This window comes from Gymnoscopelus braueri (assembly GCF_963280865.1).
Source record: "Gymnoscopelus braueri genome assembly, chromosome: 7".
NCBI lineage: Eukaryota > Metazoa > Chordata > Actinopteri > Myctophiformes > Myctophidae > Gymnoscopelus > Gymnoscopelus braueri.
In genome coordinates, this window is record NC_137608.1 from 14,745,006 (window position 1) to 14,762,538 (window position 17,533).

The 17,533-nt window shown below is 41.4% G+C and overlaps 1 protein-coding gene across 9 annotated transcripts in view; it reads left to right on the top strand.

The window, feature by feature from the left end:
* Positions 1-17,533, top strand: part of hectd4 (HECT domain E3 ubiquitin protein ligase 4) — a 92,825-nt gene that overhangs the window by 28,207 nt on the left and 47,085 nt on the right. For 5 of the 9 annotated variants that reach the window (XM_080432040.1, XM_080432045.1, XM_080432047.1 and 2 more), the window contains exons 18-38: positions 616-740; positions 1,474-1,627; positions 1,820-1,923; positions 2,047-2,251; positions 3,770-3,889; positions 4,388-4,492; positions 4,615-4,778; positions 5,503-5,748; positions 6,949-7,153; positions 8,038-8,142; positions 8,246-8,334; positions 8,471-8,643; positions 9,679-9,814; positions 10,256-10,400; positions 11,048-11,214; positions 11,605-11,751; positions 12,389-12,573; positions 13,631-13,784; positions 14,814-15,094; positions 15,957-16,146; positions 16,924-17,005. In XM_080432040.1, the coding sequence (XP_080288166.1) occupies positions 616-740; positions 1,474-1,627; positions 1,820-1,923; positions 2,047-2,251; positions 3,770-3,889; positions 4,388-4,492; positions 4,615-4,778; positions 5,503-5,748; positions 6,949-7,153; positions 8,038-8,142; positions 8,246-8,334; positions 8,471-8,643; positions 9,679-9,814; positions 10,256-10,400; positions 11,048-11,214; positions 11,605-11,751; positions 12,389-12,573; positions 13,631-13,784; positions 14,814-15,094; positions 15,957-16,146; positions 16,924-17,005 (3,282 nt within the window). The remainder of the gene's footprint in view (positions 1-615; positions 741-1,473; positions 1,628-1,819; positions 1,924-2,046; positions 2,252-3,769; positions 3,890-4,387; positions 4,493-4,614; positions 4,779-5,502; positions 5,749-6,948; positions 7,154-8,037; positions 8,143-8,245; positions 8,335-8,470; positions 8,644-9,678; positions 9,815-10,255; positions 10,401-11,047; positions 11,215-11,604; positions 11,752-12,388; positions 12,574-13,630; positions 13,785-14,813; positions 15,095-15,956; positions 16,147-16,923; positions 17,006-17,533) is intronic. The other 4 variants (XM_080432042.1, XM_080432044.1, XM_080432046.1 and 1 more) reach the window with 1 other exon arrangement.

Genomic DNA, 17,533 nt, shown 5'->3' on the forward strand with positions numbered 1-17,533 from the left:
CAACCTGGGGTCCGAGCCCCCCTTGGGGTGCGGGTGTAGGGGATTGAGGCCTCGTCTGTTTGGAGGTAGTTCAAAAGTTCCACTAAATCCTAATTTGCTTTCATCTATTATCTTGAACCTTTAACATACATGTAGACAACTGCTACATGTAACACTGTGTGACGCACAGTAATAACATTGTTCAAAAGGTTTAAAAAATTGCGAAAATAGACTATCTACATGCGCACAATGTGTTGATTTTCGACGCGGTGTGAGCTTATGGATCAGCTGTTTTAGCTCAAAGGGGAAAAAGGGTTGGGAACCACTGTTTTTATGGCACAGTGTAATCATTTGTGTTTAATGCAGTCGTATCAATAACCTCCGCAATACTTACTGCAACTCCTGATTCCCAGTCAAACGTGCTGTTTGTAAGTATCGATTGTGGCGGCGGGTATTGATGAGAGATCCAAAGAACAACACAATCTTTACGTTTATTTTTTAAAATCTCTATCCCTAGACATGAGGCTGAAGTTGTTCTTTATTTGTATGGTGTATGCTGCTTGGTAGTATTTCCCAAAAAGTACGAATACAGCTTTGGTGTCGATTTGTGTTACGGAAGTGTTTGTCGTTTGCCAGGAGCTGCAGAGCAGCATCCTGTCCTTGGCCACCAAGATACTGGTGGGCTGTGACGAGGTCCTGGAGACCCTGCAACAGGTGACCACCGCTCTCATCAACAGTGACATCACTGACAGGGAAACCAGGTACTAACTACTCCTTTCTTTCACCCCTTTGCCTCCTTTATTAGCCGTTAATAACGCTTTTTTTTTCAATTAGGCGTGCAACAGTTAATCTAACTAATGGATTTAATCTATTATAATAAGAAAGTAATCGATAATTTTATTAAAGAATCGATGAATAATCTATCTCTATTTTGGGCATGTCATTATAGGCGAAAACGTTCAAAAATTGTGAAGATTGCAGAACTGCAAGTTCACCGCCTGTCATAATGCGGCGTGTTGTGAGCTTGTAGAGCAGATATTTTCTCTATTTTTGCAGGCCACCGTTGCATGAAATAACACTCATGTGGTTAATCGATTTGTTGATATACAAAAATTTAATTAAAAAATAAATAATAATAATGCACTTCTCAACTATTTTATGTATTGAAAAGTGATCGATAGAATGATCGCTAAGAAAATAATCGATAGTTGCAGCCCTACTTTTCATCCATCCTTTATTTTTATTCTTTGTATCGTAGCTCTTTAGAAGTATTCACTCTGCAAGCGAAAGTCTGCACGTGGGTTTTATAAATACAGTATGTAAGCAGTGAAAAGTATCAACTAGAGCTTGTGACTAAACAATAACTACATTGGATCTATTGGAACACAGGTTCTTTTTTTTTCTTATCCTGAAAAGTAAAAATAAAATAAAAAATGGAACATACAGTAATTAAGTAAGTAATATTCCGTATTTTTCTGTCTTCAATCCCACCAGGTTGAAAGGCCTGGAGCAGGTAACCAAAGCCACCATGCTGGGCCACCTGTTGCCCGTGCTGCTCACCTCTCTGATGCACCCCAACCTGCAGACCCTGACGCTGGCCGACGCCCTCATGCCCCAGCTCGTCCAACTCGTCCTCTACACCAGCCAGGTGGGTGGGTCCCTCTGGAGAATGGATGTTGCCCATAACCACTTAAAACCTGTAGAGACTTAGTAAAACACACCACCATATCAGATTTTTTTTTTTTTTTACTAATGTTCCCCCCAGAATATGCTGTTCATGTGGTTAAAATCTTTAAAAAAAACAAAAACACTTCCAGCTCCTAATTCAGTGTCTTTCTAGACTGCCCTGTTACTGAAGACCCAGTCGCCTCTTTTCTCTGACGTGTCTCCAGTGACGGGTGGCTCCTTCGCACAGGGAGCAAAAGCATCCACCTCTGAAGACAAGTAAGATCTTCTGAATCTAAAAAAAAGCATTATGTTTCAAGGCATGGCTTGTGTGTACTAAAAGCCAGTTTTCTCCCAATAAACATGCATCATTTTCTTATGGTGTCAAATTTGTCCTTTTAGCTTCAGAATACTTGACGAGCGGGAAGAGCCGGGGTTCCTGACGGGGCTGAAGATACCGGCGCCGTGGGCTGCCGGGAAGACAGTGGAGACGGTACACCCGGTGCGAGACAACTACAAGTTCAAAGAGACGGTGCACATCCCGGGAGCGCGTTGTCTGTACCTGCGCTTCGACTCGCGCTGCTCCTCGCAGTACGATTACGACAAGGTACACACGCTCTCACCAACACTACACCAGAGAAATAATGTGTTCCTATGTCTTGAAGCCACGAAATGCAGCGTGTGATAGGGTTTTTGGATTGATTGAATACTTTATTAGTCCGAAATTTAAACAGCACGAGGTACAGTAAGACATTAAAGCTAAAACACAAAAAAAAGTCCTGGAGACTTGTTTCCATTGTGGTCCTATGTAATCCACGGTGTGGAGATTTTTGCACCAATTTACAGTATAAACTCATTTACCAGCTAATATACTGGTAATAATGGACTACTTTGACTACTTCAATTACTTTAATTCATTATGCGCCGTCTATCAATGTGGTGCCGCCTGCTTTAATTAACTTGATTAGCGTCTTGATTAGGTGTCCGAGCCAGACACAAACAGGAAATACGTAGCATGTTTTGAAGTAAATATAGCACTCATACTCATGCTGGTAATAATCTCCTACTTAGTTGTAAAATCCTTCTTTCTCCCTCCCCAGTGACTGTTAATAGGTGTAACAGTAACTTTCACTTTATTCCGCCCGTCAGGGTGATTATGCACCGACGCGGAGCGGAGGTGCATAATCACCTGAAGGGATTTATTTTTCAATAATGACCAGCAACCCGTCAATTATCACGCTTATTACACGGCTACTTAATAAATAAATTAATAAATTGACCCAAAAGTAACAACAAAACTAAGTATTTCCTTGCTAACGGCAATTAAAGTATTCCATAAGTGTTGTGCTGGGCGGACACGGTCGCCTCGGAAAACAAGGAAGTGTAGTTGATCAAATAGAGAAAAAAATTGGTTACTGAATTTTCTATTTCTGGCTTCAAATGTTTTCAAAAACATTCTTGAGAGCAACGTTTAGTTGTAACTTGTAAATGACATGGTGTGTTTGTTTACATGGCTGTCATGCTGGATACAGCTTAAAATCAAGCAGCTCAGGTCGATATGAGCAGGTGTTCTGAGTCTTTGATCAGACAGCGGTCTGTTATTGAGCTCATCGGTCATTATCCAGAAATAATACACCGCTGAAATTCAACAATTGACCAATCAGAATCAAGCATTCAACCAAGCCGTGTAATAAACTTAGCATGTTAAAAGAACATTCCCATGAAACTGAACTGAAGGGGTTTTATTTTTTTAAACTTTTATCAGTGGGCAAATAACGTTAGCGGTGTGCACACACTGTGTAACACCAGACACCGTTAGCCTGGCATGGCCAGACTAATATCACTGCGTAGATATTAGTCTGGAATGTCTGTGTGGAACCTGCATTTCCGAAAATGCCTCTGGTGATAAACCCGCCCTATATTTGCATACTGGGCCCTGATTGGTCCCTCACAACTTTGGAGGGAGAGAAATACAATCTCTATTGAGAGGGGCCAGACCTAATCTACCACAGACATTTTTTTTGTTGCAATGGCAGATTTGTCTGGAACCAGGCTAAGACACCGAAGCAATCCTAGTGTGTAATGTTACCCTTTATATTACTGAATGGCGTGTTTGATATTTCAGTTGGTAATCTACGCTGGGCCGAACACCAACAGCCGCAAGGTAACCGAGTACGGAGGAAACACGCTGGGGTACGGTAGTCGCAGTGTTCTGGGGACAGGCTGGCCCAAAGACCTGGTCAAGGTAAGAGGAAAAATGCATTCAATCAGACAAGACCGCTATACAATCATAATGCATTAAGAGTCTGGAAGTGCTACTAGGCCTGTCACTTGTTATTACATAATCGTCTAATCGCTATTATTTGAGATAATCTCAATTATTTTGCATAATCGTTTCCATGTTTCAAACATTTTCAAAAAGTAGTTGTGGAAATAGCAGATCTACAAGCTCACAACGCATCGTGATGCGATGCGTTGTGAGCTTGTAGATCTGCTATTTCCACTATTCATGTTTGTATAAAGTATAAGATTATTACATTTGTCAGTCATTTCTATGTATAATTAGGTTATTTGTCTAATCTGCCCTGTGCAACATCAAAGCCTAAAAGCTAAACAGATTTATTTTATTATTCATATGTGCCAGTGTTCAACGACAAAAGCACAATTAAATCGCTAATCGCTATTATTTGTGTGACAATTAATCGTCCCTTAAAATGTCATTGTTAAATTTTTTGCACTAAAGGTTGAGGGCGATACCGTGACCTTCTCCTTCGAGATGCGGAGTGGCCGAGAACACAACACCCCCGATAAAGCCATGTGGGGGTTCTCCTGCACCGTCAGAGCTCAGGTGAAATGTCACAAGAATATCTGTACCGTCTTCCTATTTTATGACGATAATGCCATCACAGAACGTCATCAGATCGGCGTCATCATCAGCTTATCCTGATAACCGACCATCTGTTTTTTCAGGAGTCGTCCGAGGATGTCTCTGGGGGCCTTCCCTTCCTGGCAGACCTGGCATTGGGTCTGTCAGTGCTGGCCTGCTCCATGCTTCGCATCCTGTATAATGGGCCAGAGGTGACGCCAGAGGAGGAGGCCTGCCATGATCTGCTCTGCTCAAAGCTGCTCCAAAGGTGACGCAGCAAAAATGAAGTGATACATTTTTTTATCACAGAGCCTTCACTGAAGCAAGGAATATTGATTGGGCCAAACCATGCACTGTAATGTAAGAAGCAGAACCCATAAAGCTCTGGGCAATTCAATATAGCTCTAGCTGATGTTATGTTAAATGTTAGGTTAGGTTAGGTTAGCAGGGCCCTACATGAAATGTGGAAGAGTTTATTATAAGAGTCAGACTTATAAAAAAAACAATTATTTGTATATATAAAATAGTTCTATATAATGGAGTTTATTATTATTAGGCATGTAAGGATTTATCGTAAATCGATTCAAACTGGTGAGAATTTAAATCGATTGAATAAAAAATTTATTGTGACGCAAACAGCAGGAAACAAAGAAGAAAATACAGGATCTTTGTAAGAGAATTGATAAAGAAAAAGAGTTTTCAGTCATTTACTACTGTATTGAAAAGAGGATAAGAGAAAACACAGTATTGTAAAAAAAAATAAAAAAGATGATGATACTGGATTTGTGGATTTTTCGGTCATTTGTCTGGAAACTACTTTTGTGTTTAGAAAGATTGTGAAAAATCGTATCGTGAACCTAGTATCGTGATTGGAATCGTATCATGAGTTGAGTGAATCGTTACATGCCTAATTATTATATATAATTTGATGTACCGGTAATAGTTGCTATTTCAGCAACAACAACAAAAAAAACTGTTGTGATTGTGTTCAGGTGCCAATGGCAGGTGGAGGCAAACGGTGCCATCTCTCCGGCTCTAACGCCCAGCCCCTCCCCCTTACCGCTGACCATCGATGAGGACAGGGAGTTCACCTACCCTTCTGACGTGCTCATCCCACCCCCGGGCCTCATGCCGGGGGCCTACTTCGACTTGCCCCGCATCCGCCTGCCTCCGGGCATCATGGGAAGGCTACGAGAGGTGTCCGGCAGGGCGCGACCTCAGTTCCGGCCCAGCATTAAGTAAGAGGGTTATGTACTGTTCATGGCATTGGTGGGGTTCCAGGGGGTCCCCAGCAAAATGTGTTTAACCTTTTATACTTTGGCTATTCAAAAATAGCAGATATACAAGCTCATAGCGTGGCACCGAGTGCCGCACTATGAGCTTGTACTGTAGATCTGCTATTTTTGAAAAATGTACAGTATGAAAATTTGTGCAAACCTTTTGAATATATAAAAAAATTTAAGCGAACATTTGTAACTCAAATCTTTGCTTCTGGGGGTCCCCTGAACAAAATATTTAAGATGAGGGTCCACGGCCAAATACATATCATTTTGGGGGTCCTTGACATGAAAAAGTTTGAGAACCACTGGTTCATGGAGTCTTAAACGTGTTAATTTAACCACTTGAGCCTGAATTGTGTGTGACAGTGTCGCACTGCACAAAATAACTGATCTATAAGCTCACAATGTGTTGCGTTGTGACACGTTGTGAGCTTGCAGATCATCTATTTTCACCGTACGACACCAGCGTACAGCGGACTATGAATTGAGCCTATAGGCGTTTTGAGAATTTTCAGCCTATAATAATTAATGACATGTATAGAATAAGAATGTTTGGATTTGTGTGGTTAACTCCAAAGGGTGTACAAAATGCTGTCTGCATTATTCCCGACCGTGTCCGGCATGTTAACCCATTCAAACCGGGGAAGCATCTGTGTAATTTTTTATTTTAGCTACCAGTATTTAAATATAGTACATTGGTTGGCTATTCAAAAATCGTGTGCAAATATATATATATATATATATATTTTTTTATAGTGATTTTTTTTTTTTACTCAAATCTTTGCTTCTGGGGGGGTTCCCTGGAACAAAACATTTTTAGATGCCGGTCCGCAGCCAAATACATATCATTTCAGGGGTCCTTGACATAAAAAAGTTTGAGAACCACTAATATAGCAACACACGTTTGGAAGACATTTTGTAGAATTGGCCTCGGGTCTTTTGATTAACTCATTCAGTGCCTGACTTATTTCTGGCAGTTTGGCTCTGAGTGCCAGAGCCAAAATTCATTGTAAAAAAAAAAGTGCTTAAGAGCCGAGATACAGCCTTTTTCAGTAAGAAAATAAACAAGAAGTGAATGGAGCAGAACATTTTCAAGTACAACGGACGTCTTAGACGTCGAGTGGCACTGAATGAGTTAACTTCAATCCTCTTTTTCAGGGAGGTGATCAGACCAGATGTGATGGAGGAGGTCATAGTGTCGTGTGTCATAAAGCATCTGACGCTGGTGGACGGCCTTCAGTCGCTGGTCAACTTCCAGTACCGCGAGGAGCACGCCGAGGAGTACGACCTGGTCTGTAAGATCATGGCGGAGACCTTCAAGAAGATCAATGCCATGCAACGGCAGCTGCAGGTAAACAGCGTTGTGTGTGTGCCATGGTTTCCGTCAGGCAGAAGCCTCTTATCTCCATATTCTAACTTTTTGTATTTGTTTCATAAATTAATGCCCCTACTTGATCACACTACAGTGTCACACAACAGTAGCAGATCTGCAAGCTCCAAACGCGGTGCGAAGTGGCACGTTTTGAGCTTGTAGATCTGCTTCTTTTGATACTTTTGAATTTGAATCCTGAAAAGTAACAGTTTTGGACATATGTGGTTGAGGTTTCCACCCGACCGATACGAAATGCTCAGTGAAACTGCTGGATTCAGCCTTCAAATTTGTGTTTTTGGCTTTCCTGTTTATTTGCAGACTGGATAGTACCACATAATCGCAATGTCCCCAGTTTGATTCTGGAAGGTGACTTTTGCATGTTGGTCCCTCTCTACCCTCAGTTTCCTATATCCAAGTAGCATAGTTTATAGGCATGTAACGATTTATCGTAAATCGATTTAAAATCGATTCAAACTGGTGACAATTTAAATCGATTTAATAAAAAATGTATCGCAATGTAAACAGCAGAGGGCGTGTAAAAAAAAGAAAATACAGGATCTTTGTAAGAGAATTGATAAAAAGAGAATGAGAAAAAAGAAAAAAAATCGTATCGTGAACCTAGTATCATGATTCGAATCGTATTGTGAATTGAGTGAATCGTTACATGCCTAATAGTTTATTATTAGTGTATTATTAGTATTAGGTTACTTATTCCCCACAAAATAAATGGGTAAGCAAATTGTCAGTAGAATATGATAGGTGTGTGAAAAAACTAAGTGGGGGCTATATATATATAAGAAAAAGTGGTAGTTGCATTGAAGGTTGGTTAGAATATTCCATCTTTGGTTCCAATTGTGTCCTGTGTTGACTTTCAGAGCGTAGCAGAACTGGAACAGAAGTGGCAGAATGAGGTAGAGGAGGCCCAGCAGGGAAAGCTGGAGAACAATGCTCCGTTCTTCCATGACTACCATTTCTTTGAGGTATGCCCGCTGTCACCGCGCATGCCACCGCGACTCGTTCTCCTGAGATTATGTGCAGCGTGGCGGCGCTGATGCTTCATGATTTATTGTTTTCATTTACCAGAACAAAATTAAGGAGCTGGAACTGCTGTGCTCGCTGAAGGAGGTCCCTCTCGACTTCAGCGATTTGGAGAATGTTGTCCTTGCACTGAGGTAAATCGATTCAAATTAATACAGCTGCTTAACCGGGGGACGGGGGTGAGGGGTGCGCTTGGCCTGAGGTAAGCGTCCCAATTACCAAGAAGAACGACTCACTTCAGTCTCCGCTTTTTATCCGATGCACCAACAGGGAGAAGTTTTTCCAGGAGGTAAACTCCATGCACATGAAGAGTAGCACCCCACTGGCTAAAACCAAAGCTCTGGTGAAGAGCCTGATGAATCGCACTGAACTGCTTTTGCACGTAACCATCGGCCCTCACAGCAGGAGTCTGAACAGCACACCCGCTGGCACACCAGGACCAGGTATGTTTTATTCTTTAGGAGGTTACATGATTCGTTGTTAACTGAAACCTTATTGTGGCATTTTTTTTTTGTAATTGTTTTTGTCTCATGCAGTAATTTACCATTGACCATTTGCTCAATGAAACTATACTTATGAAACTCGCTGCACATGTTGAAAATCTTGCGATCTTGCATCTTTGCACCTTGCAAGGTATCTGAAGTGTCTTACTGAAGAATGAGATATTGATTATTTGAAGGATAAGTACCAGATTTGATGCAGACTCTGTCAGAGTCAAGTGTAATGGCATTGAGGTTAACACATTGACTGCCAGAGTTTTTTCAGAACAGTCTGTAGCCTCTGCCAGGGTTTTGAACGATTTTGGTACCTTTTCGCATAGCCACAGAATATTTTTCTCCAGTATGATTGATCCCAGATAATTTCTAATCACAGATGAGATTCAGGTGTGGTTTCACAAATGTCAACGAGGTCATTATGACCTTGTTGTCATGTGTTGTTTGATGTTTGAAAATAGCTCAAAACCAGTAGTTTCAAACCAAAAAACAATGTGAATTGTTTGTCCGTTTGAATTTTAACAATAGTCAATACTATAGTCAATACTAAATAATTAGAGAATCTTTTTAGAAATTTTTTTTTTTTTTTTTTTTTTTATGACGTTTTTAAACGTCTTTGGCAGTCAATAGCTGAATTCCCAAAGACGTTTATAAACGTCTTTGGCAGTTATTGTGTTAATACTCAAAACATAGTTTGTTGCGCACTTAAAATAGGTTGCTGACTGGCTGTTTTAGGCAAACAACACCAGCACGCAATGAAGCATAAGGGTACAGTCACACATGCGTAAGTGAAGGGGAGTGGCCAACGCACGTCGTGTCAAATGTGATGGCACGTGATGCGACAATGCTTCGCACCCGGAAGCGCCGCTCCTTCGCTTGCATTGAATGTGCATGTAAGTCATCATACGCTGTGAGTGACCGTACCCTAAATCAGGCTTAAATGTTTATCCAATCCCTCTATGTTCTCCTCATGCACTGTCCCAGCCTCGAAGTCGGTGTCGGACGCCAAGACGACGAACCCCATGGTAAAACAGCCAGTCTTCCTGCGCAGCATGTCTGCTCCCTCTGACCTGGAGATGATCGCCAACCAGGACCTAGAGTTCACACACGCCACTCAAAGGTATGTCTTTTTCTGTTTCTTTATCTTGTAATATCTCTGCCACTTTAGAAAACTTGATGGCTCTGTTGGCTGTGCCATTTAATGCACTGATCACACAGTCTCAATGTCCTGGGTTTGTATCCTTCTTAAAGACCTGTGTTGCATGTATTGTTGCATATCATCCTGCATCCCCTCACCATCCTACCTGGAAAAAAATGTGGTTAAAGAAACAGGAATATTTACTGATCCCTGGGGGAGGGGAAATTACTTTTCTGCATTCACCCAGCAGACGGCTGCTCAGAAGAGCACACGGGGGTGAGCTGTTAGGGGTTAAGTGTTTTGCTCAGGGACACTTCGACACGTATACTGGGCAAGCCAAGGGTCGAACCAGCGACCTTCAGATTTCCAAACGGCCTCTCTACCCACTCCGCCTCTAAATATGTGCATGTTCAACATCTCCAGGAGGCGACACCACCCGACCAGTCACCGCAGCAGTTCTTTCACCCTGCTGCAGTCACTGTTCATCGAGGACAGCCGTGACAAGCCCACATACAGCGTGCTGCTGGGACAGCTCTTCGCCTTCATCGGGACTACGCCTGATCAGTCTGTAAGTATACTACCGTCCGCTCTGCCTGTTTTTAAGCAGTGATTTTGACAGCAAATTTTTATTTGGTTTTAGTCAGTCTTTTGAATAAAATTCCATTTAGTTTGTCATATTTTAGTCATCTGAAATGTTTTAGTTTTTGTCTAGTTTCGTCCATTAAATATCATAAGATTATACAGTCTTCGACTAAATCTACAGTTGATTTAGTCGACTAAAATGAATTTTGGTGGTTGCATTTGGTGGATGCATGCTGAAAATAGCCGATCTACAAGCTCACAACGCAGCGCGACTCGTTGTGAGCTTGTAGATCTGCTATTTTCAGAGTGCAACACCCGAGTGCAACCAAACATAAAATGACTTGTCTTTTAGTTCTACTGGATCTCTTTTCCACTAGTCCCTCACTAACATTTTAGTCTAGTTTTTATTTGTTGATGAAATTGTCAATAACGTAGTCTTAGTTTTTAGTCATCGTAGCTTAGCTTTTATTTTGTTTTTATTTAGTTTTTGTCAGTGAAAAAAGGTAGTCGACGAACATTTTTTGTCATAGTTTTAGTCAACGAAATCAACACTGGTTTTAAGCCGGGGGTCAATAATATTTTGTGTGAGTCAAACATAATTGAAGCGTATATGTTGACCACTGCTTCCTCCAGGTGTCCAGTAGCAGTTTCCTGTCGGCGGCCCAGACGCGGTGGAGGCGTGGCAGCACGCGGAAGCAGGCCCTGGTTCATATGAGGGAGCTGCTCACCGCCGCCGTCAGAGTGGGCGGAGTCACACATCTGGTGGGGCCGGTCACAATGGTGCTGCAAGGCGGCCCCAGGTGCGAGTAACACCCTATACGCGTAGACGTCAAAATATATACGTTATACCAGTGATTCTCAACCTGTGGGTCGGGACCCCCAGGGCTATTTTCACAATATTTATCTGTGGAACCGAACACAATTTTAATGCCTCAACTCTGACATTCCAAGTGCTTGTCAGGGTGGGGGGTCCCCAGTTCAAATATGATTATTTTGGGGGGGTCCCCAGTTCAAATATGATTATTTTGGGGGGTCCCCAATTCAAATATGATTATTTTGGGGGTCACGGCCTGAAAAGGTTGAGAACCACTGCGTTATACTGTTGCTAATTATTTTGGGACAAAAGTTGTGAAAACTTTGGATTTATTTTTATTTTTATGATCTTTTTTATTATGATGTGTTTTCATCAGGATTGAAGAGCTGACCTGTGGTGGCATGGTGGAGCAGGTGCAGGAAGCCTTTGGGGAGACCATGACCTCTGTGGTGTCTCTCTGCGCTCGCTATCCCATCGCCTGTGCCAACAGCATCGGAATGCTTTGCACAATCCCCTACACCAGGCAAGAGAATTGATTTGATACATGTTTTTCTTATGTCTTATTTATCTAACCCTACACCAGGCAAGAGAGGATTAATTTAGTAGTTCTCACGCTTTCAAGATTTTTCAAAAATAGCATGTACTGTATACAAGCTCAAGCTGCGAGCTATGTCTATACATCATCTTCTATTTCCTTTCTATTATCTTGTTACAAATAAACCAATTGACCATAGCTTCATACTGTATGTGTTGCCTCTGCACTCTGGGGCTGCAAGTATCAATTGTTTTCTTTTTTGATTAATTGAATGATCGAGAAGCATGTTATTATTGTATTTTTGTATCAACCAATCAAGTGGAAAAAAGTTTTTGTTTTATAATCGATCAATCAAACAATAAATCTGATTAATTCATACTTCGTTGCACAACAGTGTCGTGCAAAAATAGTTAAACTAGCCGATCTACAAGCTCACAGTGCATCGCATAGCAACCTTGAGCGTGTAGATCTGAAAATGTCGCTACTTTTGAATTTCTGTTTATGCGTTTGATAACAAGAAAATATTTATGACATTCTTCCACCAAAATGTTTTATTTGATCAAAATGTATATATTTTTTAGTAATCAAATGAAATGATTGCACCCCCCCTACTGTGCTCCCCTAGGAGTGAGGAGCAGTGTCTGGTACGGAGTGGTCTGGTGCAGCTCATGGACCGCCTGTGTAGCCTCAGCGGCCAGAGGGAATGCAGCTCCAACGAGAAACAAACCAAGAAGCAGAAGGTGGCCACCATGGCCTGGGCGGCCTTCCAGGTCCTGGCCAATCGCTGCATCGAATGGGAGAAAGTGGAAGGTATGTCAGTCAGCCTCATTCTGGCTGCTTGTTGTAAAGACACTGTGGCTTTTTAACCCATGCAATCTGGGAACGCATCATTTTTTGATTTCTTTGGCTGTTCAAAAATAGAAGATATACAAGCTTTGAAAAATCATGAAAATGTGTGCAAATCTTTGAATGTATATATTTTTAAAGCGAACAATTTGTAACTCAAATCTTTGCTTCTGAGGCGGCCCCTGGAACAAAACATTTTGAGGTGGGGGTTCGTGGCCAAATGCATATCTAAAAATGTTTTCTAAATAGCAGATGTGCAAGCTCATAGCGCTGCTCTCGGTGCCGTGCTATGAGCTTGTATATCTGCTATTTTTGAATAGCCAAAGAAATCTTAAAATGACACAGATGCGTTCCCGGTCTTAATGGATTAAAAAAAAAAGAAGAAATTCCCACAAATGTGTTATTTGTGGGAAGAACTCAGTATTTATAAAAAGAAAAAAAATACATTGTAGTGTTCCTCTCTCAAAGACATATTTTGTACATCCTGCCAACAACGTGGGATGAAGACAGAATCATATTTAGAAGATGCAACATTGGCAGATGCTGAGTCATGAAAGGAACTGCAGACCTAGGATTTATATGTATAGCACAAGAACTTAACCACTTTCAACCTGGCATCCCTATTTTGGACATGCCTTAAAATAAAACCGACAAAACTAAACAAAAATGGCAGAGCTAAAAGCTCACAACAATCTCCTATCTCTGAGATCTCCCTATTGCTTCTCAAACTTTGTAACACAAGACCCAAAAGAGAAATTAGACGTTTGCCCGGGACCCAAACCAGTGAAAATAGCAGATCAACAAGCTCACTCACAACGCGTCGCTTCGCGCCGCGTAGCAAGCTTGTGGATCTGCTATTTTCTCTACTTCTTAAACGTAACATTATTTTTATTTATTTTTATGAAATACTTTGGAAACATTTTTGAATTGTTTGATGAAAAGTTGTGACTTTTTTTGTTTAAACTTTTGCAGGGCTAAAAGCTCGCAACAATCTCTGATATCTCCCTGTTGCTTCTCAAAGGTGGCTCGACCGATGCAGTGCACTCTGGTCTGGCGCGGCAGGTGTCCAGCCTTCTGACCAATCACCTGGCCCGAGCCACAGAGTGCTGTGGCAACCAGGCAGCGGGCAACGATGCCCTGCAGGACGTGCTCAGCCTGCTCAATGACCTGTCCAGGTAAACATTCTGTCAGTACTTGTTGAGTACAGAAAACATAGCAATGACCTGTCCAGGTAAACGGTACAGAAAACATAATCATGAAACATTAATTGCTTGTTTCATTAACCCATTAACACATCGACCGCCAGAGGTTAATCTCATAATGTACTCACCAGTGCCAAGGTGTTTTTGTTGTTTTTTTGTTTTTTTCATGTCGCCATAGATCTTGTTAAAATACTTAAGATTGAGCTCTACACGGTCTGTTTACATCCGCGAGATCTCCCTGTATCTCCCAGTGAAGATCGCGTGTCAAACGGGGCATCCATGTTGTAGTTAGAGCGGATTACGTTAAACAGTGAAATGCGAGGAGAAAAAACTACAGGAAGAGAATTGAGTTTCAGTTTCGTCTGTAGAATGGGAGCGGGCGTGATCGTCAAAACCGGATCCCAAATAATTCTATTTCCGGTCATCAAACCGGAAACGGAAGTGGATAAAAAAAATTCCGAAAGTGAACCCGGAAGTGAATAGCGCGAAAAGACCGTGGACCGTAGGGCTACGGTCTCGGCGCTTAACAGTTGGATTTAACGGACCGTAGGACTACGTTCTTGGCGGTTAATGTGTTAAGGCCTGATTCTACAAATGCCTTCTAAAGAAAAAGATACTTTTTTTTTCAAAATGTTCAAGATTTTTCAAAAATGTAAAAAAAATAGATGTACAAGCTCGCACAAAGTGACACGCAGTGAGCTTGTAGATCTTGTATTTTTGAGAACCACTATTCTAAATCTTAAGAGTTTTCTAAAGAACGTATGTTGCTACGTATGTATATAGCTAAAATCTAAAATGACACTTTCTCGGTTTTAATGGGTAAAAAAAAGAAAGAAAGTATTCACAAAATGTCAGCCAACCACGGAGGATAGGAGTCAAACTTTAGAGATGTTGCAACCATATGGTCGACCACACTATCCCATTCACCCACCAATGCGTCCCCACCAGTAATTATAATAATTCATTATTAATCTACCGTTTTGTTTTTGTTCCTTTTTATAGGAGCCACATAGGGAAAGCCATCCTAAGCCAGCCAGCCTGCGTGTCTAAGCTCCTGTCTCTGCTGCTGGACCAGCGGCCCTCCCCGAAGCTGGTGCTGATCATCCTGCAGCTGTGCCGGGCGGCGCTGCCCCTCATGAGCGTGGAGGACTGCGGCAACGTGGCCCTGCCGTCCTGGAGCTACTCCATCAACACCCTGGACGCCGAGCAGCAGGACGCCAACGACCCCGCCTCGCGGATCGCCGCCCTGCTGCTGGCCAAGCTGGCGGACTACGTCGTGCCAGGTACTTTATTAGGCCTCTTCAGCTGGACATGTTTTTGGTAATGAGATCCACAGTCGTGGAATCATTCAGGACCCAGTTCATTGGGACATTCACCCACACACAGGGAATTTGACGTGGTTGGTTGCTCTCTGTCTTTAGGGATGTCACCATTACAAAGTTAAGTTGACGATTAATTGTCACTGAAATAATGCGATTAACTCATTCAGTGCCACTGGACGTCTAAGACGTCCGTTGTATCATAAGCCCTGTGCTACTGGACGTCTAAGACGTCCAAAAAAAATTCAGAACCCAAGATATGATGATTTGAAAATGTTCTGCTCCATTCACTTCTTGTTTAACTTCTTACTGAAAAAGGCTGTATCTCGGCTCCTAAGCACTTTTTTTTTACAATGAATTTTGGCTCTGGCACTCAGAGCCAAACTGCCAGAAATAAGTCAGGCACTGAATGAGTTAATTGTGTGTTTGGCATTGAACATTGGAACATATGAATAATGCCTTTTGGGCTTCATAAAAAAAAATTGCACAGGGCAGATATGACAAATAACTTAAACATACAAAGAAATGTTTGCATATTTAATAATTGTATACCTGTAAAAATTGCAGAAATAGCTAATCTACAAGCTTGCAACGGGTCACTTTGTGACTTTTTGTGTTTTTTTTTCATATTTGAAAATGTGTAAACATTTTTCAACATGGAGACGATTATGCAAAAATAATAGCTATAATCTCAAATAATTGCGATTAGACGATTATGTAATAATTGTGACAGGCCTAGTGCTGAGAGGGGAGGGTTATTGGAGAGATATGGTGCCCAGCGATGTGTGAGGGGGGTCATTTTATGATCTGTAATGTTCCGTGGCAGGCTGCCAGACACTGCTGTCACCAAGTTCCTCGGAGCCCGACACCAGCCTGTCCCGTGCCAGTTCCAAAGGAGCTCTGAAATCCGATAAGGACGGCGGGGAGGAGGGGGAGGCCGTGGACGGAAAGCTGTCCATCTTTATTCACAAGAGAGAGGACCAGTCATCTCATGAGGTCCTACAACCACTACTCAGGTTTGGATTCACTTTGACCCATTGAGACCTGAGGCCGATTCCACAAATGCCTTCTCGTTCTCGAACGTTTGCGTGCCAAGGACCCACAAATTGATATATTTGGCCGCGGACCCCCATCTGAAAATGTTCTGTGCCAGGGACCCCCAGAAGAGAATGACATGTCACTTTCATGTTTCTCCTCACTGTCATGTCAGAATGTGCCTTATTTCTGACATATGGTACATACCGTATATCAGAAATATCATAAATGTAATCCTTAGCGTCCCTTTTCCTAGCATGTCATAATATGCAAACTTTCTCAGTGCTTGCCTGAAGGGCTGTCACGATTACAAATTTAAGTTGCAATTAATTGTCACAAATAATTGCGATTAACGATTTAATTGTATTTTTGGCATTTAACATTGGAACATATGAATACAACTTAAAAAAGGGGTTTGATTTTTAGGCATAATAATCACAAATTGCAAAGGGCATATATGACAAATAACTTAAATATACAAAGAAATTATTGACAAATTCAATCATTTTAAATAAAGCAGAAATAGCAGTTCTACAAGCTTACAGCTTGTAAATTAAGCCTAATTCTGCTTTATTTTATATATATTTTTATTTTATATTTGACAATGTGTGAAAATCTTTCAACATGGAAACGATTATGACAATTATGCAAAAATAATTGCGATTATCTCAAATAATTGCGATTAGACGATTATGTCATAATTGTGATAGGCCTACTTGCCTGACGTCGCTGCTCTTGTCTCCTCCACTGACATGCAGCAGCTCAGAGGGACGGCCCTTCCGCCTCGGCACAGGAGCCAACATGGAGAAGGTCGTGAAGATGGACAGAGACATGACCAAGGTGAGATTCACTATGACCCAATAAGAACATGAAGACTGAAACACCCTAATCAAGCCAGACCAATATATTGGCAATATATTGGCAATTATTATTATCGGTATCAGCAATCCAGAATCCCTTTTATTGTCATTGTCTGCAAGCATTCAACAAAATGATATCGCCACTTTGTGTGGTGTAATTTCACTGCAGCCGATGCGTTCCGATTTTGTTTTACCACTTTCAACCTGATGTCCTTATTTTGGGCTTTCTATTTCTAGTTTAAAAAGTAAAATAGATAAATAAATAGCAGATCTACAAAATCACAACGCGACACACTGAATAAACCTTAAATAAAATAAATAGTTTATTTTTTATCTATGGAAAGATTTTTTGTGTTTCTTTCTTTGATTGGATTAACGTTAACCCAATCAGATATTTTGAAGTTGATCAGAAACCTTTGAACGTATTTGTTTTGTTCAAAATATCAGTCAAGACAGTAATCGGCAGTGTAGGACTCTAAAAATCAGGATCTGAATCGGAGCCAAAAAT